At 43.4% G+C, this 24,653-nt stretch overlaps 1 protein-coding gene across 1 annotated transcript in view; it reads right to left on the reverse strand.

The window, feature by feature from the left end:
• Window positions 1-24,653, reverse strand: part of KCNH2 (potassium voltage-gated channel subfamily H member 2) — a 1,055,144-nt gene that overhangs the window by 84,921 nt on the left and 945,570 nt on the right. Inside the window, exons 9-11 of the mRNA XM_053713258.1 lie at window positions 7,481-7,680; window positions 6,949-7,201; window positions 2,620-2,813 (exon numbers count right to left, since the gene is read on the reverse strand). Coding sequence (XP_053569233.1) covers window positions 2,620-2,813; window positions 6,949-7,201; window positions 7,481-7,680 — 647 coding nt within the window. The remainder of the gene's footprint in view (window positions 1-2,619; window positions 2,814-6,948; window positions 7,202-7,480; window positions 7,681-24,653) is intronic.

Below are 24,653 nucleotides of genomic sequence, written 5' to 3' on the forward strand. Positions count from 1 at the left end.
AATTCAAATATCAACCAATAGCAATCAAATATCTAGGGATCCTGATCTCCCCCCGCTTACAAGAGTTAGTCCCTCTAAATTTCAACTCCCTGAAATCCCACGTCAGCGCCACACTACACTCCTGGGCCAACAAACCAGTCTCTTGGTTGGGAAGGATAAACGCTATTAAAATGGTGATACTCCCTAAAATTCTATATGTTATGCAGGCATTACCCATCCCTATCCCTGACTCCACTATCTTCTCCTTACAGAAGCTTATCAATGCGTACATCTGGAGCCATAAGCGCCCCCGGATTGCTACACAAACTTTATATCGCCCCAAGCTAGAAGGAGGGCTTGGAGTGCCCAATATACTATTATATCGCTACGCTACCTTCCTTACCAGGATAGTGGACTGGAGTAGACATGCACAACACAAAGAGTGGGTGGGCTTAGAGCAGGAAATCGCAAGAGAAGGCCAACTGGGAGGGAGATGTTGGCTCACAACAACAAAACGTGAAAGGAATACTACAGAACTCCCATTTCTAGTTAAAGAAACGCTTAATGTATGGGGAAAAATCTTAAGAGGATATAAATCTATCTCTACAACTCATTCGCCCCTAACACCTTTCATAGGCAATCCAGAAATTCCATACCAACCTCCCCCTCGTCACAGTAATAATCCCACCCTTACCCAGGTACTACCTCATTACTCACTTATACAAAACGGTAAATTAAAGCCCAAGGAAGAACTGTTTGACATAATGGGACCGGCCATAAATAACTGGCTCATATACCACCAACTAGCACATTATCTTGCAACTCACGCAGAGAGACATAATCTGACCCGACCCCTAACTCCATTTGAATCCTTATGCTACCTACCTTTTCCGACAACGGTCATCCTATCCACATCGTATAAACTACTAATCACACACCGATCACTCCACCCTCCATCTTACACCGTGAGCTGGGAGAGAGAATTAAGTGAACAACAATCACCTAAGACATGGAAAACAATTTATAAACATATGAGTTCATCTGCTTCCTCTATGAATATAACAGAAATGAACATGAAACTTCTCTGTAGATGGCACTACACCCCAGACAAACTGGGAAGATTGTTCCCAGGCTCCAACACTAACTGTTGGAGAGGATGTACAGAAAGAGGCACCTTCCTCCATATTTGGTGGTCATGCCCGATCGCCCAATCTTATTGGTCAGATATTAGGGAGGAAATAAAATTAGTGATAGGTACGCTTCCCCCATTCACTCCGTGGACCTTTCTTTTTAACTACCTGCCACAGACATCATGCTCATTGCGTCTTAAACTCCTTACTGTAATGATTAATGCAGCTAAAAGGTACATCCCATACTATTGGAAACAACCTAATTTACCATCTATACCATTCTGGCGAGATAGAGTTTCCACTGCCATAGCCATGGAACAATACCACTACACAAAACAACATAAAATGGAAGAATTTTTATCCATTCGTCTACTTTGGGAGGAATACCTCTACTCCTTGAAACCCATTGCAGTACTAAATACATGTAATTAGGACCTAGGCACGTACACACACATACCAAACTAGACCTTCTTATTGATATTCATAGTCAAAGAAAGACAGACATATTCTGGACCTGTTCTCTTTTCCTTTTCTTCTTTTTTCCTTTTTGAATTCTTGTTGTGTGAATTGTTACAACTTATATTAAGAGAGATCAAGTTGTTTGTCCAATATTGGCTGGAAGAGTTACGACATGCTTACCGAAGGACATTCTTCACTTTCTGAGTACCACAAAAAGTGTAACTACTTCTGATTATACCCTGTCTTTAATGGTGCTACTGTTTGTTCTTATGCACCATGATCAAGCTGTATTACTACTGAGTATTGTACATTTTAACTTGATACAATAAAGGTTTTCAAAACTTAAAAAAAAAAAAAAAAAGTTAAATAAAGATTTTGACTGGTCACTGTTCCTGTAAAGTACCTATAATAATAAAGTATATTGTAGCATGATTCAAATAAACACAAGATGGCGGTGTTACTTAGCTTGTTAATCATTGAGATGCATAGGTATAAAAGACACACCTGTACAAAAAATCAATGACATGACTAAGAACCAATAGCTAGTTTGAAACGTTTTTGCTTTACTATGGACCATGCTGAAAATTTTTAATTACTAACTACAGTGATATTGGGATCTGGCTAATCCCTTTTCTATGCTCCATCTTAGAGAGTGTGCTGTCTTCCCTTGGGGATTGTACTGAACATCATTCCTCCCAGCTAGTTATCCTGGACTTTCAGACTGAAGATCATTCCTCCCAGCTAGTTATCCTTGACTTTCAGACTGAAGGCCATTCTTAATAGCTAGTTATCCTGGACTTTCAGACTGAAGATCATTCCTCCCAGCTAATTATCCTTGACTTTCAGACTGAAGGCCATTCCTACGAGCTAGTTATCCTGGACTTTCAGACTGAAGGCCATTCCTCCCAGCTAATTATCCTGGACTTCCAGTACTCATAAACCAGCTCTATGATGTTTATATTAGAACAGTCTGTTATAGTCTCCCCCACAGTACCTCTTTACATAGGCTACTATCCCATACACAAAAACTATCACTAAAGTGATCACTCACATCACGGAGGTTAAATGTAATCTCCAGACTGGACCAGAAGTAGTCAGAAAACTCAGGGTACATGTCCAGAACCTCCAGCAAATCCTCTCGGTGAATTTTGTGCAGGTCACAATAAGTTAGAGCTCGGACGTCTGCATTGGATTTCCCAGGCCTGGCATAAAGATTAAGGGGTTCCCCAAAAATATCATTCTTACCTGCAGTGGAATAAAGGTTTATATATTTATTGAGGAGAACTGTGTGGATAAGTGATAGAAGAGAAGGAGTTTAATGATAAAGCTAAGTGGGGTTGGTATAAGTGGGTAGGGTAGCACAGAAGAGATAGGGAGAAAATAGAGGCATTGGATTGTACCGTCTGAGTGGTGTGTGAGGGATGGGAAAAACCTAGGGGTGTGAAGTTGAAGAGACAGGATGTGTCTGGGGTTGTGTTGGTGTGTGGGGTGGGAGAGATATGGGTGTGAGGGTGGGGGAAGGAAGGTGTGTGTGATAGGAGGCTGAAGAGTGTGGTTGGATAGACGTGCCTACAGTAGGCTGGGAAAGACAAGGTGTGCAGGGTGGGAATGATGCTGGTGTATCAGATGGAGAGATGAGAGAGATGCGGATGTGCAGGGTGGTAGGTGTGAGTGACGCAGGTGGATGGAATGAAAGGCATGAGTGACACGGTATGCAAGGTGGTAGGTTTGAGTGACGCAGGGTGGTAGGTGTGAGTGACACGGTGTGTGGAGTGAAAGGCATGAGTGACATGGTGAGCAATGTGGTAGGTGTGAGTGACACGGGTGTTTGGGGTGGTTGGTGTGAGTGACACAGATGTGTGGGGGTCTAAAGTGTGAGTGACACAGGTGTGGAGTGGGAGGTGTGAGTGACACGGGTGTTTGGGGTGAGAGGTGTGAGTGACATGGGTTTGTGGGGTGGTAGATGTGAGTGACATGGGTGTGATATGGGAGGTGAGTGACACGTGTGTGTGGGGTGGGAGATGTGAGTGACACGGATGTGTGATGTGGGAGGTGTGAGTGACACAGGTGTGTGATGTGGGAGGTGTGAGTGATACGGGTGTGTGATGTGGGAGGTGTGAGTGACACGGGTGTGTGATGTGGGAGGTGTGAGTGACTGCGTGACATGGGGTGTGTGGGGTGGGAGGTGTGAGTGAAATGGATTTGTGGGGTGGTATGTGTGAGTTACGTGGGTGTGTGGTGTGGGAGGTGTGAGTGACACGGGTGTGTGAGAGGTGTGTGGGGTGGGAGGTGTGAGTGAAATGGATTTGTGAGGTGGTATGTGTGAGTTACGTGGGTGTGAGGGTTGGGAGGTATGAGTGATGCAGGTGTGCAGTGTGGGAGATGTGAGTGAAACAGGTGTGTGGGTTGGGAGGTATGAATGATGCGGGTGTGTGGGGTGGGAGTTGTGAGTGAAACAGGTGTGTGGGTTGGGAGGTATGAGTGATGCGGGTGTGCGGGGTGGGAGTTGTGAGTGAAACAGGTGTGTGGGTTGGGAGGTATGAGTGATGCGGGTGTGTGGGGTGGGAGTTGTGAGTGACACAGGTGTGTGGGTTGGGAGGTATGAGTGATGAGGGTGTGCGGGGTGGGAGTTGTGAGTGACACAGGTGTGTGGGTTGGGAGGTATGAGTGATGAGGGTGTGCGGGGTGGGAGTTGTGAGTGACACAGGTGTGTGGGTTGGGAGGTATGAGTGATGAGGGTGTGCGGGGTGGGAGTTGTGAGTGACACAGGTGTGTGGGTTGGGAGGTATGAGTGATGAGGGTGTGCGGGGTGGGAGGTGTGAGTGATATAGCTTTGTGCAGTGGGCGTGATGCTGATGTTCCAGATAGATAGACGTGAGAGATGCAGAGGGTCAGAGGTGTGAGATGGGGTTAGTGTAGGTGAGTGTGTGTGAGAGGTGTGTGGGGTGGGAGGTGTGAGTGAAATGGATTTGTGAGGTGGTATGTGTGAGTTACGTGGGTGTGAGGGTTGGGAGGTATGAGTGATGCAGGTGTGCAGTGTGGGAGATGTGAGTGAAACAGGTGTGTGGGTTGGGAGGTATGAATGATGCGGGTGTGTGGGGTGGGAGTTGTGAGTGAAACAGGTGTGTGGGTTGGGAGGTATGAGTGATGCGGGTGTGCGGGGTGGGAGTTGTGAGTGGAACAGGTGTGTGGGTTGGGAGGTATGAGTGATGCGGGTGTGTGGGGTGGGAGTTGTGAGTGACACAGGTGTGTGGGTTGGGAGGTATGAGTGATGAGGGTGTGCGGGGTGGGAGGTGTGAGTGATATTGCTTTGTGCAGTGGGCGTGATGCTGATGTTCCAGATAGATAGACGTGAGAGATGCAGAGGGTCAGAGGTGTGAGATGGGGTTAGTGTAGGTGAGTGTGTGTGGAGTGTTTGTAACATAAGTGAGTGGTTAGGAATGACAAGTGTATTTTTGGGAGAAGCTTGGTATGTGTGGGGAGTGTGGAGTGGGAGTAATCCTAGTGAGAGGTTAGGGATGATGCGGGTGTGTGCTAGAAGTGGCTTTGTATGTGTAGGGTCTGTGGGGAAGGAGTAACGAAGGTGAGTAGTAGGAATGGCACAGGTATGTGTTGTGACATATGGGTATGGTGTACCGTTGGTGTGACATGGGTGTAATGCTGATATGTGCATTGAGGGAGCCTCGATGTACTGTTGGTGTGACATGGGTGTAATGCAGGTAAGTGTATTGAGGGAGTTTTGGTCTAATGTTGGTGTGGCATGGGTTTAATGCAGGTACGTGTATTGAGCGAGGCTCTGTGTACCATTGGTGTGGTGTGGGTGTAATGCAGGTACGTGTATTGAGGGAGGCTCGGTGTAATGTTGGTGTGGCGTGGGTGTAATGCAGGTATGTGTATGGAGCAAGGGTCTGTGTTCCATTGGTGTGGCGTGGGTGTAATGCAGGTATGTGTTGTGACATATGGGTATGGTGTACTGTTGGTGTGATGTGGGTGTAATGCAGGTAGGTGTATTGAGGGGGCTTGGTGCACCGTTGGTGTGGTGTGGGCGTAATGCAGGTAGGTGTATTGAGGGGGCTCGGTGCACTGTTGGTGTGGTGTGGCTGTAATGCAGGTACGTGTATTGAGGGGGCTTGGTGCATCGTTGGTGTGGTGTGGATGTAATGCAGGTACTTGTATTTGGAAGGCTCGGTGAACCGTTGGTAAGGCGTGGGTGTAATGCAGGTACTTGTATTTGGAAGGCTCGGTGCACCGTTGGTGTGGTGTGGGTGTAATGCAGGTACGTGTATTGAGGGGGCTCGGTGCACCATTGGTGTGGTGTGGGTGTAATGCAGGTACTTGTATTTGGAAGGCTCGGTGAACCGTTGGTGAGGCGTGGGTGTAATGCAGGTACTTGTATTTGGAAGGCTCGGTGAACCGTTGGTGAGGCGTGGGTGTAATGCAGGTTTGTGTATTGGGAAGGCTCGGTGTACCGTTGGTGTTACATTGGTGTAATTCAGGTACTTCTATTAAAGGAGGCTTGGTCTACCATTGGTGTGATTATGGGTGTAATGCAGGTACTTGTATTGGGGTAGGCTTGGTGTAACGTTGATGTGACGTGGGTGTAATGCAGGTACTTGTATTGGGAAGGCTTGGTGTACTGTTGGTGTGGCGTGGGTCTAATGCAGTTATATATATTAGGCAGGCTTGTGTACTGTTTGTGTAGAGTGGGTTTAATGTACTTGTATTGGGGTAGGTTCAGTGTACCATTGATGTGGAGTTGGTGTAATGCAGGTACGTGTATTGGGGAGGCTCGGTGCACCGTTGGTGTGGCGTGAGTGTAATGCAGGTATATGTATTGGAGGAGGCTTGGTGTACCGTTGGTGTGGCGTGGATGTAATGCAGGCACATGTATTGGGGAGGCTTGATGTACCGTTGGTGTGGCATGGGTATAATGCAGGTATGTCAATTGGGGAGGCTCTGTGCACCACTAGTGTGGCGTGGCTATGATGCAGGTACATTTCTTGACGGAGGCTTGATGTATTGTTGATGTGGCGTGGGTCTAATGCAGGTATATATATTAGGGAGGCTTGTGTACTGTTTGTGTTGAGTGGGTCTAATGTAGGTACATCTATTGGGGAGGCTTGGTGTACCATTGGTGTGGCTTGGGTCTAATGCAGGTACGTGTATTGGGGGAGGATCAGCGCACCATTGGTGTGGTGTGGGTGGATGAAATGCAGGTACGTGTATTGGGGAAGGCTCAGGGTGTACTGTGGGAGTGACTTGGGTCTAATGCACATACGTAGCAAGAGAGGAGGAAGTCACACAAAAGGAGCATGGGTAATACAGGACCTACGGGGAACAAGACATGTAGTTTGAGTTAATAAATAGTTTTGGTTATTACCCAATATAGCAACTACCACATCTCCACGAAGGATTTCTATAGAACCACGGGACAAGAAATACAGGGCAGTGAGGACATCCCCAGCATGGACGAGTGTGTCCCCAGGGGGAGCATGTGTGGTCTTAAATTTCATGGCCAGCGCCCGTAGGCAACCTTTTGTGGCACCTTTGAATGGTTTGCAGTTCTGTAGGAGGCTGCGGTTCAGGTGAAGGCAGATATCTGCCTGGAGACACTCAGGAAAACCCTTCAGAACCTACACAAAGTGGAGGGAAAAGAGCAGAAGTGAAAAGAGGCGCGGGAGGGAAGGATGTACATGCCAGAAATACATAGGAGAGAGAGGGCAAATAACTAGGGTTAAAGACACACTGAGGTCACAAGAGCAAAGTGAAATACAGAGACAGAGGGAACAGAAAACTGCAATAAAAACAAAAAGGAAAAACTATGAAGATTAGTGAATAGAAATCGTAGTCAATAAACAAAAGACAGAGATAGGAACATGACGACAAAGAAATCTGTACAGTACTCGACGTACCGCATTCATGTCGATGCCATTGGTGTATGACCAAGCATGCTGAAAATACTCTTCCAGGCGCTGACGGAGAGGATTCGGGATCTGGTGGAAACGGATGAACTCGCGAACCCGCAACATCTGTGTATGGTACCTAGCGGTGCCAGAGTACAGCCGCTGGATGATTGCAGATACATTTCCAAAAATGCTGGCGTACATGAGGGCTGTGGAAACAGGAGGTCAACTTGTCATGTACCTACATTACCTACCTACACTTAATTCTCACAAGGGTGTGCTCCTCCCATACAACACCAGAACAACAGGTCATGTACCTACATTACCTACTCACATCTAATTCTCACAAGCGTGTGCTCCTCCCATACAACACCAGAACAACAGGTCATGTACATATATAACCTACACACATCTAATTCTCACAAGCGTGTGCTCCTCCCATACAACACCAGAACAACAGGTCATGTACATACATAACCTACACACATCTAATTCTCACAAGCGTGTGCTCCTCCTATACAACACCAGAACAACAGGTCATGTACATATATAACCTACACACATCTAATTCTCACAAGCGTGTGCTCCTACCATACAACACCAGAACAACAGGTCATGTACATACATAACCTACCCACATCTAATTCTCACAAGCGTGTGCTCCTACCATACAACACCAGAACAACAGGTCATGTACATACATAACCTACCCACATCTAATTCTCACAAGCGTGTGCTCCTCCTATACAACACCAGAACAACAGGTCATGTACATACATAACCTACCCACATCTAATTCTCACAAGTGTGTGCTCCTCCTATACAACACCAGAACAACAGGTCATGTACATACATTACCTACCCACATCTAATTCTCACAAGCGTGTGCTCCTCCTATACAACACCAGAACAACAGGACATGTACATGCATAACCTACCCACATCTAATTCTCACAAGCGTGTGCTCCTCCTATACAACACCAGAACAACAGGTCATGTACATATATAACCTACACACATCTAATTCTCACAAGCGTGTGCTCCTCCCATATAACACCAGAACAACAGGTCATGTACATACATAACCTACCCACATCTAATTCTCACAAGTGTGTGCTCCTCCTATACAACACCAGAACAACAGGTCATGTACATACATTACCTACCCACATCTAATTCTCACAAGCGTGTGCTCCTCCTATACAACACCAGAACAACAGGACATGTACATGCATAACCTACCCACATCTAATTCTCACAAGCGTGTGCTCCTCCTATACAACACCAGAACAACAGGTCATGTACATATATAACCTACCCACATCTAATTCTCACAAGCGTGTGCTCCTCACATACAAAACCAGAACAACAGGTCATGTACATACATAACCTACCCACATCTAATTCTCACAAGCGTGTGCTCCTCCCATACAACACCAAACAGGTCATGTACATACATAACCTACCCACACCTAATTCTCACAAGTGTGTGCTCCTCCTATACAACACCAGAACAACAGGTCATGTACATACATAACCAACCCACATCTAATTCTCACAAGTGTGTGCTCCTCCTATACAACACCAGAACAACAGGTCATGTACATACATTACCTACCTACATCTAATTCTCACAAGCGTGTGCTCCTCCCATACAACACCAGAACAACAGGTCATGTACATACATAACCTACACACATCTAATTCTCACAAGCGTGTGCTCCTCCTATACAACACCAGAACAACAGGTCATGTACATATATAACCTACACACATCTAATTCTCACAAGCGTGTGCTCCTCCCATACAACACCAGAACAACAGGTCATGTACATACATAACCTACACACATCTAATTCTCACAAGCGTGTGCTCCTCCTATACAACACCAGAACAACAGGTCATGTACATATATAACCTACACATATCTAATTCTCACAAGCGTGTGCTCCTCACATACAAAACCAGAACAACAGGTCATGTACATATATAACCTACACATATCTAATTCTCACAAGCGTGTGCTCCTCCCATACAACACCAAACAGGTCATGTACATACATAACCTACCCACACCTAATTCTCACAAGTGTGTGCTCCTCCTATACAACACCAGAACAACAGGTCATGTACATACATAACCTACCCACATCTAATTCTCACAAGCGTGTGCTCCTCCAATACAACACCAGAACAACAGGTCATGTACATACATAACCTACCCACATCTAATTCTCACAAGTGTGTGCTCCTCCTACACAACACCAGAACAACAGGTCATGTACATACATTACCTACCTACATCTAATTCTCACAAGCGTGTGCTCCTCCTATACAACACCAGAACAACAGGTCATGTACATATATAACCTACCCACATCTATATCTCACAAGCGTGTGCTCCTCCCATACAACACCAGAACAACAGGTCATGTACATACATAACCTACCCACATCTAATTCTCACAAGCGTGTGCTCCTCCTATAGAACACCAGAACAACAGGTCATGTACCTACATTACCTACTCACATCTAATTCTCACAAGCGTGTGCTCCTCCCATACAACACCAGAACAACAGGTCATGTACATACATAACCTACCCACATCTAATTCTCACAAGCGTGTGCTCCTCCCATACAACACCAGAACAACAGGTCATGTACATATATAACCTACCCACATCTAATTCTCACAAGCGTGTGCTCCTCCCATACAACACCAGAACAACAGGTCATGTACATACATAACCTACCCACATCTAATTCTCACAAGCATGTGCTCCTCCCATGCAAAACCAGAACAACAGGTCATGTACATACATAACCTACACAGATCTAATTCTCACAAGCGTGTGCTCCTCCTATAGAACACCAGAACAACAGGTCATGTACCTACATTACCTACTCACATCTAATTCTCACAAGCGTTTGCTCCTCCCATACAACACCAAAACAACAGGTCATGTACATATATAACCTACCCACACCTAATTCTCACAAGCGTGTGCTCCTCCTATAGAACACCAGAACAACAGGTCATGTACCTACATTACCTACTCACATCTAATTCTCACAAGCGTGTGCTCCTCCCATACAACACCAGAACAACAGGTCATGTACATACATAACCTACCCACATCTAATTCTCACAAGCGTGTGCTCCTCCCATACAACACCAGAACAACAGGTCATGTACATATATAACCTACCCACATCTAATTCTCACAAGCGTGTGCTCCTCCCATACAACACCAGAACAACAGGTCATGTACATACATAACCTACCCACATCTAATTCTCACAAGCATGTGCTCCTCCCATGCAAAACCAGAACAACAGGTCATGTACATACATAACCTACACAGATCTAATTCTCACAAGCGTGTGCTCCTCCTATAGAACACCAGAACAACAGGTCATGTACCTACATTACCTACTCACATCTAATTCTCACAAGCGTTTGCTCCTCCCATACAACACCAGAACAACAGGTCATGTACATATATAACCTACCCACACCTAATTCTCACAAGCGTGTGCTCCTCCTATAGAACACCAGAACAACAGGTCATGTACCTACATTACCTACTCACATCTAATTCTCACAAGCGTGTGCTCCTCCCATACAACACCAGAACAACAGGTCATGTACATATATAACCTACCCACACCTAATTCTCACAAGCGTGTGCTCCTCCCATACAACACCAGAACAACAGGTCATGTACATATATAACCTACCCACACCTAATTCTCACAAGCGTGTGCTCCTCCCATACAACACCAGAACAACAGGTCATGTACATACATTACCTAACCACATCTAATTCTCACAAGCGTGAGCTCCTCCTATACAACACCAGAACAACAGGTCATGTACATATATAACCTACCCACATCTAATTCTCACAAGCGTGTGCTCCTCCTATACAACACCAGAACAACAGGTCATGTACATACATAACCTACCCACATCTAATTCTCACAAGCGTGTGCTCCTCCTATAGAACACCAGAACAACAGGTCATGTACATACATTACCTACCCACATCCAATTCTCACAAGCGTGTGCTCCTCCTATACAACACCAGAACAACAGGTCATGTACATATATAACCTACCCACATCTAATTCTCAAAAGCGTGTGCTCCTCCCATATAACACCAGAACAAAAGGTCATGTACCTACATTACCTACTCACATCTAATTCTCACAAGCGTGTGCTCCTCCCATACAACACCAGAACAACAGGTCATGTACATATATAACCTACCCACATGTAATTCTCACAAGTGTGTGCTCCTCCTATACAACACCAGAACAACAGGTCATGTACATACATAACCTACCCACACCTAATTCTCACAAGCGTGTGCTCCTCCCATACAACACCAGAACAACAGGTCATGTACATATATAACCTACCCACACCTAATTCTCACAAGCGTGTGCTCCTCCCATAAAACACCAGAACAACAGGTCATGTACATACATAACCTACCCACATCTAATTCTCACAAGCGTGTGCTCTTCCTATATAACACCAAACAGGTCATGTACATATATAACCTACCTACACCTAATTCTCACAAGCGTGTGCTCCTCCCATATAACACCAAACATGTCATGTACATATATAACCTACCTACACCTAATTCTCACAAGCGTGTGTTCCTCCCATATAACACCAAACAGGTCATGTACATATATAACCTATACACATCTAATTCTCACATCTAATTCTCACAAGCGTCTGCTCCTCCCATACAACACCAGAACAACAGGTCATGTACATATATAACCTACCCACACCTAATTCTCACAAGCGTGTGCTTCTCCCATACAACACCAGAACAACAGGTCATGTACATATATAACCTACCAGTAATTGGGGTTGACACTAAGCGCCTATTGCTAGAGGGACCCTTAGCTTTAATAAATTGACCCCTAGCGGTCAGGGAAGTGGATAATCAGAGAGAGAGTTATTAAAGCGCCAAAGGACAAAGGCCGGGTCTAAGTTAAAAATATGTCATTTATTTAACACAGTATAATTATAAGAAACAATAAAATATACCTAGAGTACATAAAAAGATATAATCATGGATCCAAGATTTTACAATAAGTAGATATAGGTTAAAAACAAAATATACAAAACTTGACTAGATCAGTAATTTGGACTGTCTGAGAATTGAAATGTACAGGCAGTGTGTCTGCTGAGGGGTAGAGCCGTGGCTTGGGTGGCTGTCAAAAGGTAAATTGACAGTGCTAAAGGTGGTGAAATAAAGTGGTGAAGGCTTGTGTTACAAATGTGGTGAAGGCTTGTGTTTCAAATTATTGTGGAAAATAGTGCAAACTCCATTAACAAAAAAATAGTATAAACAGTGTGAAATCAACAATTTTTAACACAACAACCAATCTCTGCAATGGTGTGGTGTGATCAAGCAATAAGCAAGCAAAAACTTGGACAAAAGGAATGGAAAAAATGAAAAAAATGATGAAAAAATGAAAAAATGAAAAAAATCCTGGATATAGTGAACAGTCAAACAACAATAATAAGGAATGTCAGAATAAACAAATGTACTTGTATGTCCCAAAAAGATTCAGTAGTATTCCTCCTAGTGCTATTTCTCCCAAGTGTGAGGTGCAGGTAGAATTCCTAAGTGGTGACCCAATCGGTCAGTTCAGTGTTCTGCCATATTGATCCTTTCTGTCAGAAAACAAAAGCAATAATAGTGCAGACGTTTTTCAAAAATAACTACCTATCAGAGTTTCACTTACCAGTCATAGGCCTAGATTTGGAGTTTGGCGGTAAAAGGGCTGTTAACGCTCCGCGGGCTTTTTTCTGGCCGCACCATAAAATTAACTCTGGTATCGAGAGTTTAATCAAATGCTGCGTTAGGCTCCAAAAAAGGAGCGTAGAGCATTTTTACCGCAAATGCAACTCTCGATACCAGAGTTGCTTACGGACGCGGCCGGCCTCAAAAACGTGCTCGTGCACGATTCTCCCATAGGAAACAATGGGGCTGTTTGAGCTGAAAAAAAACCTAACACCTGCAAAAAAGCAGCGTTCAGCTCCTAACGCAGCCCCATTGTTTCCTATGGGGAAACACTTCCTACGTCTGCACCTAACACCCTAACATGTACCCCAAGTCTAAACACCCCTAACCTTACACTTATTAACCCCTATTCTGCCGCCCCCGCTATCGCTGACCCCTGCATATTTTTTTTAACCCCTAATCTGCCGCTCCGTAAACCGCCGCAACCTACGTTATCCCTATGTACCCCTAATCTGCTGCCCCTAACACCGCCGACCCCTATGTTATATTTATTAACCCCTAATCTGCCCCCCACAACGTCGCCGACACCTGCCTACACTTATTAACCCCTAATCTGCCGAGCGGATCTGAGCGCTACTATAATAAAGTTATTAACCCCTAATCCGCCTCACTAACCCTATCATAAATAGTATTAACCCCTAATCTGCCCTCCCTAACATCGCCGACACCTAACTTCAATTATTAACCCCTAATCTGCCGATCGGAGCTCACTGCTATTCTAATAAATGGATTAACCCCTAAAGCTAAGTCTAACCCTAACACTAACACCCCCCTAAATTAAATATAATTTACATCTAACGAAATAAATTAACTCTTATTAAATAAATGATTCCTATTTAAAGCTAAATACTTACCTGTAAAATAAATCCTAATATAGCTACAGTATAAATTATAATTATATTATAGCTATTTTAGGATTAATATTTATTTTACAGGCAACTTTGTAATTATTTTAACCAGGTACAATAGCTATTAAATAGTTAAGAACTATTTAATAGTTACCTAGTTAAAATAATAACAAATTTACCTGTAAAATAAATCCTAACCTAAGATATAATTAAACCTAACACTACCCTATCAATAAAATAATTAAATAAACTACCTACAATTACCTACAATTAACCTAACACTACACTATCAATAAATTAATTAAACACAATTCCTACAAATAAATACAATTAAATAAACTAGCTAAAGTACAAAAAATAAAAAAGAACTAAGTTACAGAAAATAAAAAAATATTTACAAACATAAGAAAAATATTACAACAATTTTAAACTAATTACACCTACTCTAAGCCCCCTAATAAAATAACAAAGCCCCCCAAAATAAAAAATTCCCTACCCTATTCTAAATTAAAAAAGTTACAAGCTCTTTTACCTTACCAGCCCTGAACAGGGCCCTTTGCGGGGCATGCCCCAAGAATTTCAGCTCTTTTGCCTGTAAAAAAAAACATACAATACCCCCCCCCCCAACATTACAACCCACCACCCACATACCCCTAATCTAACCCAAACCCCCCTTAAATAAACCTAACACTAATCCCCTGAAGATCTTCCTACCTTGTCTTCACCATCCAGGTATCACCGATCCGTCCTGGCTCCAAGATCTTCATCCAACCCAAGCGGGGGTTGGCGATCCATAATCCGGTGCTGAAGAGGTCCAGAAGAGGCTCCAAAGTCTTCCTCCTATCCGGCAAGAAGAGGACATCCGGACCGGCAAACATCTTCTCCAAGCGGCATCTTCGATCTTCTTCCATCCGGAGCGAAGCGGCAGGATCCTGAAGACCTCCAGCGTGGAACATCCATCCGGACCGACGACTGAACGACGAATGACTGTTCCTTTAAGGGACGTCATCCAAGATGGCGTCCCTCGAATTCCGATTGGCTGATAGGATTCTATCAGCCAATCGGAATTAAGGTAGGAATTTTCTGATTGGCTGATGGAATCAGCCAATCAGAATCTAGTTCAATCCGATTGGCCGATCCAATCAGCCAATCAGATTGAGCTCGCATTCTATTGGCTGATCGGAACAGCCAATAGAATGCGAGCTCAATCTGATTGGCTGATTGGATCAGCCAATCGGATTGAACTAGATTCTGATTGGCTGATTCCATCAGCCAATCAGAAAATTCCTACCTTAATTCCGATTGGCTGATAGAATCCTATCAGCCAATCGGAATTCGAGGGACGCCATCTTGGATGACGTCCCTTAAAGGAACAGTCATTCGTCGTTCAGTCGTCGGTCCGGATGGATGTTCCACGCTGGAGGTCTTCAGGATCCTGCCGCTTCGCTCCGGATGGAAGAAGATCGAAGATGCCGCTTGGAGAAGATGTTTGCCGGTCCGGATGTCCTCTTCTTGCCGGATAGGAGGAAGACTTTGGAGCCTCTTCTGGACCTCTTCAGCACCGGATTATGGATCGCCAACCCCCGCTTGGGTTGGATGAAGATCTTGGAGCCAGGACGGATCGGTGATACCTGGATGGTGAAGACAAGGTAGGAAGATCTTCAGGGGATTAGTGTTAGGTTTATTTAAGGGGGGTTTGGGTTAGATTAGGGGTATGTGGGTGGTGGGTTGTAATGTTGGGGGGGGGGTATTGTATGTTTTTTTTTACAGGCAAAAGAGCTGAAATTCTTGGGGCATGCCCCGCAAAGGGCCCTGTTCAGGGCTGGTAAGGTAAAAGAGCTTGTAACTTTTTTAATTTAGAATAGGGTAGGGAATTTTTTATTTTGGGGGGCTTTGTTATTTTATTAGGGGGCTTAGAGTAGGTGTAATTAGTTTAAAATTGTTGTAATATTTTTCTTATGTTTGTAAATATTTTTTTATTTTCTGTAACTTAGTTCTTTTTTATTTTTTGTACTTTAGCTAGTTTATTTAATTGTATTTATTTGTAGGAATTGTGTTTAATTAATTTATTGATAGTGTAGTGTTAGGTTAATTGTAGGTAATTGTAGGTAGTTTATTTAATTATTTTATTGATAGGTTAGTGTTAGGTTTAATTATATCTTAGGTTAGGATTTATTTTACAGGTAATTTTGTAATTATTTTAACTATTTTAGCTATTAAATAGTTCTTAACTATTTAATAGCTATTGTACCTGGTTAAAATAATTACAAAGTTGCCTGTAAAATAAATATTAATCCTAAAATAGCTATAATATAATTATTATTTATATTGTAGCTATATTAGGATTTATTTTACAGGTAAGTATTTAGCTTTAAATAGGAATCATTTATTTAATAAGAGTTAATTTATTTCGTTAGATGTAAATTATATTTAACTTAGGGGGGTGTTAGGGTTAGACTTAGCTTTAGGGGTTAATCCATTTATTAGAATAGCGGTGAGCTCCGGTCGGCAGATTAGGGGTTAATAATTGAAGGTAGGTGTCGGCGATGTTAGGGAGGGCAGATTAGGGGTTAATACTATTTATGATAGGGTTAGTGAGGCGGATTAGGGGTTAATAACTTTATTATAGTAGCGCTCAGGTCCGCTCGGCAGATTAGGAGTTAATAAGTGTAGGCAGGTGTCGGCGACTTTGTGGGGGGCAGATTAGGGGTTAATAAATATAATATAGGGGTCGGCGGTGTTAGGGGTAGCAGATTAGGGGTACATAGGGATAACGTAGGTGGCGGCGCTTTGCGGTCGGAAGATTAGGGGTTAATTATTTTAAGTAGCTGGCGGCGATGTTGTGGGGGGCAGGTTAGGGGTTAATAAATATAATACAGGGGTCGGCGGGGTTAGGGGCAGCAGATTAGGGGTACATAAATATAACGTAGGTGGCGGTCGGCAGATTAGGGGTTAAAAATTTTAATCGAGTGTCGGCGATGTGGGGGGGCCTCGGTTTAGGGGTACATAGGTAGTTTATGGGTGTTAGTGTACTTTAGGGTACAGTAGTTAAGAGCTTTATGAACCGGCGTTAGCCAGAAAGCTCTTAACTCCTGCTATTTTCAGGCGGCTGGAGTTTTGTCGTTAGAGCTCTAACGCTCACTTCAGAAACGACTCTAAATACCAGCGTTAGAAAGATCCCATTGAAAAGATAGGCTACGCAAATGGCGTAGGGGGATCTGCGGTATGGAAAAGTCGCGGCTGAAAAGTGAGCGTTAGACCCTTTAATCACTGACTCCAAATACCAGCGGGCGGCCAAAACCAGCGTTAGGAGCCTCTAACGCTGGTTTTGACGGCTACCGCCGAACTCCAAATCTAGGCCATAGTGTCCCACGATAGCTTAGTGGTAAGCTTTATTGACTTCAACGCTGAAGGTCAAGAGTTCAAATCCAGCTGTGACTAGATGTTGCTTACAGCTAGTGTCCTTTCAGACTGGTAAGTGAAACTCTGATAGGTAGTTATTTTTGAAAAACGTCTGCACTATTATTGCTTTTGTTTTCTGACAGAAAGGATCAATATGGCAGAACACTGAACTGACCGATTGGGTCACCACTTAGGAATTCTACCTGCACCTCACACTTGGGAGAAATAGCACTAGGAGGAATACTACTGAATCTTTTTGGGACATACAAGTACATTTGTTTATTCTGACATTCCTTATTATTGTTGTTTGACTGTTCACTATATCCAGGATTTTTTTCATTTTTTCATCATTTTTTTCATTTTTTCCATTCCTTTTGTCCAAGTTTTTGCTTGCTTATTGCTTGATCACACCACACCATTGCAGAGATTGGTTGTTGTGTTAAAAATTGTTGATTTCACACTGTTTATACTATTTTTTTGTTAATGGAGTTTGCACTATTTTCCACAATAATTTGAAACACAAGCCTTCACCACATTTGTAACACAAGCCTTCACCACTTTATTTCACCACCTTTAGCACTGTCAATTTACCTTTTGACAGCCACCCAAGCCACGGCTCTACCCCTCAGCAGACACACTGCCTGTACATTTCAATTCTCAGACAGTCCAAATTACTGATCTAGTCAAGTTTTGTATATTTTGTTTTTAACCTATATCTACTTATTGTAAAATCTTGGATCCATGATTATATCTTTTTATGTACTCTAGGTATATTTTATTGTTTCTTATAATTATACTGTGTTAAATAAATGACATATTTTTAACTTAGACCCGGCCTTTGTCCTTTGGCGCTTCAATAACTCTCTCTCATATATAACCTACCCACATCTAATTCTCACAAGTGTGAGCTCCTCCTATAGAACACCAGAACAACAGGTCATGTACATATATAACCTACCCACACCTAATTCTCACAAGCGTGTGCTTCTCCCATACAACACCAGAACAACAGGTCATGTACATATATAACCTACCCACATCTAATTCTCACAAGTGTGTGCTCCTCCTATACAACACCAGAACAACAGGTCATGTACATACATAACCTACCTACACCTAATTCTCACAAGCGTGTGGTCCTCCCATATAACACCAAACAGGTCATGTACATATATAACCTACCCAAATCTAATTCTCACAAGCGTGTGCTCCTCACATACAACACCAGAGCAACAGGTCATGTACATATATAACCTACCCATATCTAATTCTCACAAGCGTCTGCTCCTCACATACAACACCAGAACAACAGGTCATGTACATACATAACCTACACACATCTAATTCTCACAAGCGTGTGCTCCTCCCATACAACACCAGAACAACAGGTCATGTACATATATAACCTACCAACACCTAATTCTCACAAGCGTGTGCTCCTCACATACAACACCAGAACAACAGGTCATGTACATACATAACCAACCCACACCTAATTCTCACAAGCGTGTGCTCCTCCCATACAACACCAGAACAACAGGTCATGTACATACATAACCTACCCACATCTAATTCTCACAAGCGTGTGCTCCTCCTATAGAACACCAGAACAGGTCATGTACATACATAACCTACCCACATCTAATTCTCACAAGTGTGTGCTCCTCCTATACAACACCAGAACAACAGGTCATGTACATACATAAACTACCTACACCTAATTCTCACAAGCGTGTGCTCCTCCCATATAACACCAAACAAGTCATGTACATATATAACCTACCAATATCTAATTCTCACAAGCGTGTGCTCCTCACATACAACACCAGAACAACAGGTCATGTACATATATAACCTACCCATATCTAATTCTCACAAGCGTGTGCTCCTCACATACAACACCAGAACAACAGGTCATGTACATACATAACCTACACAAATCTAATTCTCACAAGCGTGTGCTCCTCCCATACAACACCAGAACAACAGGTCATGTACATATATAACCTACCAAAACCTAATTCTCACAAGCGTGTGCTCCTCACATACAACACCAGAACAACAGGTCATGTACATACATAACCTACTCACACCTAATTCTCACAAGCGTGTGCTCCTCCCATACAACACCAGAACAACAGGTCATGTACATACATAACCTACCCACATCTAATTCTCACAAGCGTGTGCTCCTCCTATAGAACACTAGAACAGGTCATGTACATACATAACCTACCCACATCTAATTCTCACAAGCGTGTGCTCCTCCTATACAACACCAGAACAACAGGTCATGTACATACATAACCTACCCACACCTAATTCTCACAAGCGTGTGCTCCTCCCATACAACACCAGAACAACAGGTCATGTACATATATAACCTACCCACATCTAATTCTCACAAGTGTGTGCTCCTCCCATACAACACCAGAACAACAGGTCATGTACATACATAACCTACACACATCTAATTCTCACAAGCGTGTGCTCCTCCCATACAACACCAGAACAACAGGTCATGTACATACATAACCTACCCACATCTAATTCTCACAAGCATGTGCTCCTCCTATAGAACACCAGAACAGGTCATGTACATATATAACCTACCCACATCTAATTCTCACAAGCGTGTGCTCCTCCCATATAACACCAGAACAACAGGTCATGTACATATATAACCTACACACATCTAATTCTCACAAGCGTGAGCTCCTCCTATAGAACACCAGAACAACAGGTCATGTACATACATAACCTATCCACACCTAATTCTCACAATCGTGTGCTCCTCCTATAGAACACCAGAACAACAGGACATGTACATGCATAACCTACCCACATCTAATTCTCACAAGCGTGTGCTCCTCCTATACAACACCCGAACAACAATTCATGTACATACATAACCTACCCACACCTAATTCTCACAAGCGTGTGCTCCTCCCATACAACACCAGAACAACAGGTCATGTACATACATAACCTACCCACACCTAATTCTCACAAGCGTGTGCTCCTCCCATACAACACCAGAACAACAGGTCATGTACATACATAACCTACCCACATCTAATTCTCACAAGCGTGTGCTCCTCCTATAGAACACCAGAACAGGTCATGTACATACATAACCTACCCACATCTAATTCTCACAAGCGTGTGCTCCTCCTATACAACACCAGAACAACAGGTCATGTACATACATAACCTACCCACACCTAATTCTCACAAGCGTGTGCTCCTCCTATACAACACCAGAACAACAGGTCATGTACATACATAACCTACCCACATCTAATTCTCACAAGCGTGTGCTCCTCCTATAGAACACCAGAACAAAAGGTCATGTACCTACATTACCTACTCACATCTAATTCTCACAAGTGTGTGCTCCTCCTATAGAACACCAGAACAACAGGTCATGTACATACATAACCTATCCACACCTAATTCTCACAAGCGTGTGCTCCTCCCATACAACACTAGAACAACAGGTCATGTACATTCATAACCTACCTACACCTAATTCTCACAAGTGTGTGCTCCTCCCATACAACACCAGAACAACAGGTCATGTACATATATAACCTACCTACACCTAATTCTCACAAGTGTGTGCTCCTCCCATACAACACCAGAACTACAGGTCATGTACATACATTACCTACCCACACCTAATTCTCACAAGTGTGTGCTCCTCCCATACAACACCAGAACTACAGGTCATGTACATACATTACCTACCCACATCTAATTCTCACAAGCGTGTGCTCCTCCTATAGAACACCAGAACAACAGGTCATGTACCTACATTACCTACTCACATCTAATTCTCACAAGCGTGTGCTCCTCCCATACAACACCAGAACAACAGGTCATGTACATACATTACCTACCCACATCTAATTCTCACAAGTGTGTGCTCCTCCTATACAACACCAGAACAACAGGTCATGTACATACATAACCTACCTACACCTAATTCTCACAAGCGTGTGCTCCTCCCATATAACACCAAACAGGTCATGTACATACATTACCTACCCACATCTAATTCTCACAAGCGTGTGCTCCTCCTATAGAACACCAGAACAACAGGTCATGTACCTACATTCCCTACTCACATTTAATTCTCACAAGCGTGTGCTCCTCCCATACAACACCAGAACAACAGGTCATGTACATACATAACCTACCCACATCTAATTCTCACAAGCGTGTGCTCCTCCCATACAACACCTGAACTACAGGTCATGTACATACGTAACCTACCCACATCTAATTCTCACAAGCATGTGCTCCTCCCATACAACACCAGAACAACAGGTCATGTACATATATAACCTACCCACATCTAATTCTCACAAGCGTGTGCTCCTCCCATACAACACCAGAACAACAGGTCATGTACATACATAATCTACCCACACCTAATTCTCACAAGCGTGTGCTCCTCCCATACAACACCAGAACAACAGGTCATGTACATATATAACCTACCCACATCTAATTCTCACAAGCGTGTGCTCCTCCCATACAACACCAGAACAACAGGTCATGTACATATATAACCTACCCACATCTAATTCTCACAAGCGTGTGCTCCTCCTATACAACACTAGAACAACAGGTCATGTACATATATAACCTACCCACATCTAATTCTCACAAGTGTGTGCTCCTCCCATACAACACCAGAACAACAGGTCATGTACATACATAACCTATCCACACCTAATTCTCACAAGCGTGTGCACCTCCTATAGAACACCAGAACAACAGGACATGTACATGCATAACCTACCCACATCTAATTCTCACAAGCGTGTGCTCCTCCTATACAACACCAGAACAACAGGTCATGTACATACATAACCTACCCACACCTAATTCTCACAAGCGTGTGCTCCTCCCATACAACACCAGAACAACAGGTCATGTACATACATAACCTACCCACACCTAATTCTCACAAGCGTGTGCTCCTCCCATACAACACCAGAACAACAGGTCATGTACATACATAACCTACCCATATCTAATTCTCACAAGCGTGTGCTCCTCCTATAGAACACCAGAACAGGTCATGTACATACATAACCTACCCACATCTAATTCTCACAAGCGTGTGCTCCTCCTATAGAACACCAGAACAAAAGGTCATGTACCTACATTACCTACTCACATCTAATTCTCACAAGTGTGTGCTCCTCCTATAGAACACCAGAACAACAGGTCATGTACATACATAACCTACCCACATCTAATTCTCACAAGCGTGTGCTCCTCCTATACAACACCAGAACAACAGGTCATGTACATACATTACCTATCCACACCTAATTCTCACAAGCGTGTGCTCCTCCCATACAACACTAGAACAACAGGTCATGTACATACATAACCTACCTACACCTAATTCTCACAAGTGTGTGCTCCTCCCATATAACACCAAACAGGTCATGTACATACATAACCTACCCACACCTAATTCTCACAAGCGTGTGCTTCTCCTATAGAACACCAGAACAACAGGTCATGTACATACATAACCTACCCACACCTAATTCTCACAAGCGTGTGCTCCTCCCTTACAACACCAGAACAACAGGTCATGTACATACATAACCTACACACATCTAATTCTCACAAGCGTGTGCTCCTCCCATACAACACCAGAACAACAGGTCATGTACATATATAACCTACCAACACCTAATTCTCACAAGCGTGTGCTCCTCACATACAACACCAGAACAACAGGTCATGTACATACATAACCTACCCACACCTAATTCTCACAAGCGTGTGCTCCTCCCATACAACACCAGAACAACAGGTCATGTACATACATTACCTATCCACACCTAATTCTCACAAGCGTGTGCTCCTCCCATACAACACCAGAACAACAGGTCATGTACATACATTACCTATCCACACCTAATTCTCACAAGCGTGTGCTCCTCCCATACAACACCAGAACAACAGGTCATGTACATACATAACCTACCCACATCTAATTCTCACAAGCGTGAGCTCCTCCTATAGAACACCAGAACAACAGGTCATGTACCTACATTACCTACCCACATGTAATTCTCACAAGCGTGTGCTCCTCCCATACAACACTAGAACAACAGGTCATGTACATATATAACCTACCCACATCTAATTCTCACAAGCATGTGCTCCTCCCATACAACACCAGAACTACAGGTCATGTACATACATTACCTATCCACACCTAATTCTCACAAGCGTGTGCTCCTCCTATAGAACACCAGAACAACAGGTCATGTACATACATAACCTACCCACATCTAATTCTCACAAGCATGTGCTCCTCCTATAGAACACCAGAACAACAGGTCATGTACATACATAACCTACCCACATCTAATTCTCACAAGTGTGTGCTCCTCCCATACAACACTAGAACAACAGGTCATGTACATACATAACCTACACACATCTAATTCTCACAAGCGTGTGCTCCTCCCATACAACACCAGAACAACAGGTCATGTGCATATATAACCTAACCATATCTAATTATCACAAGCGTGTGCTCCTCCTATAGAACACCAGAACAACAGGTCATGTACATACATAACCTACCCACACCTAATTCTCACAAGCGTGTGCTCCTCCCATACAACACCAGAACAACAGGTCATGTACATATATAACCTACACAGATCTAATTCTCACAAGCGTGTGCTCCTCCCATACAACACCAGAACAACAGGTCATGTACATACATAACTTACCCATATCTAATTCTCACAAGCGTGTGCTCCTCCCATACAACACCAGAACAACAGGTCATGTACATATATAACAAACCCACATCTAATTCTCACAAGCGTGTGCTCCTCCTATACAACACCAGAACAACAGGTCATGTACATATATAACCTACCCACATCTAATTCTCACAAGCGTGTGCTCTTCCTATAGAACACCAGAACAACAGGTCATGTACATACATAACCTACCCACATCTAATTCTCACAAGCGTGTGCTCCTCCCATACAACACCAGAACAACAGGTCATGTACATATATAACCTACCTACACCTAAT

This window comes from Bombina bombina, chromosome 5 (genome assembly GCF_027579735.1).
Source record: "Bombina bombina isolate aBomBom1 chromosome 5, aBomBom1.pri, whole genome shotgun sequence".
In the NCBI taxonomy this organism is placed as follows: Eukaryota; Metazoa; Chordata; class Amphibia; order Anura; family Bombinatoridae; genus Bombina; species Bombina bombina.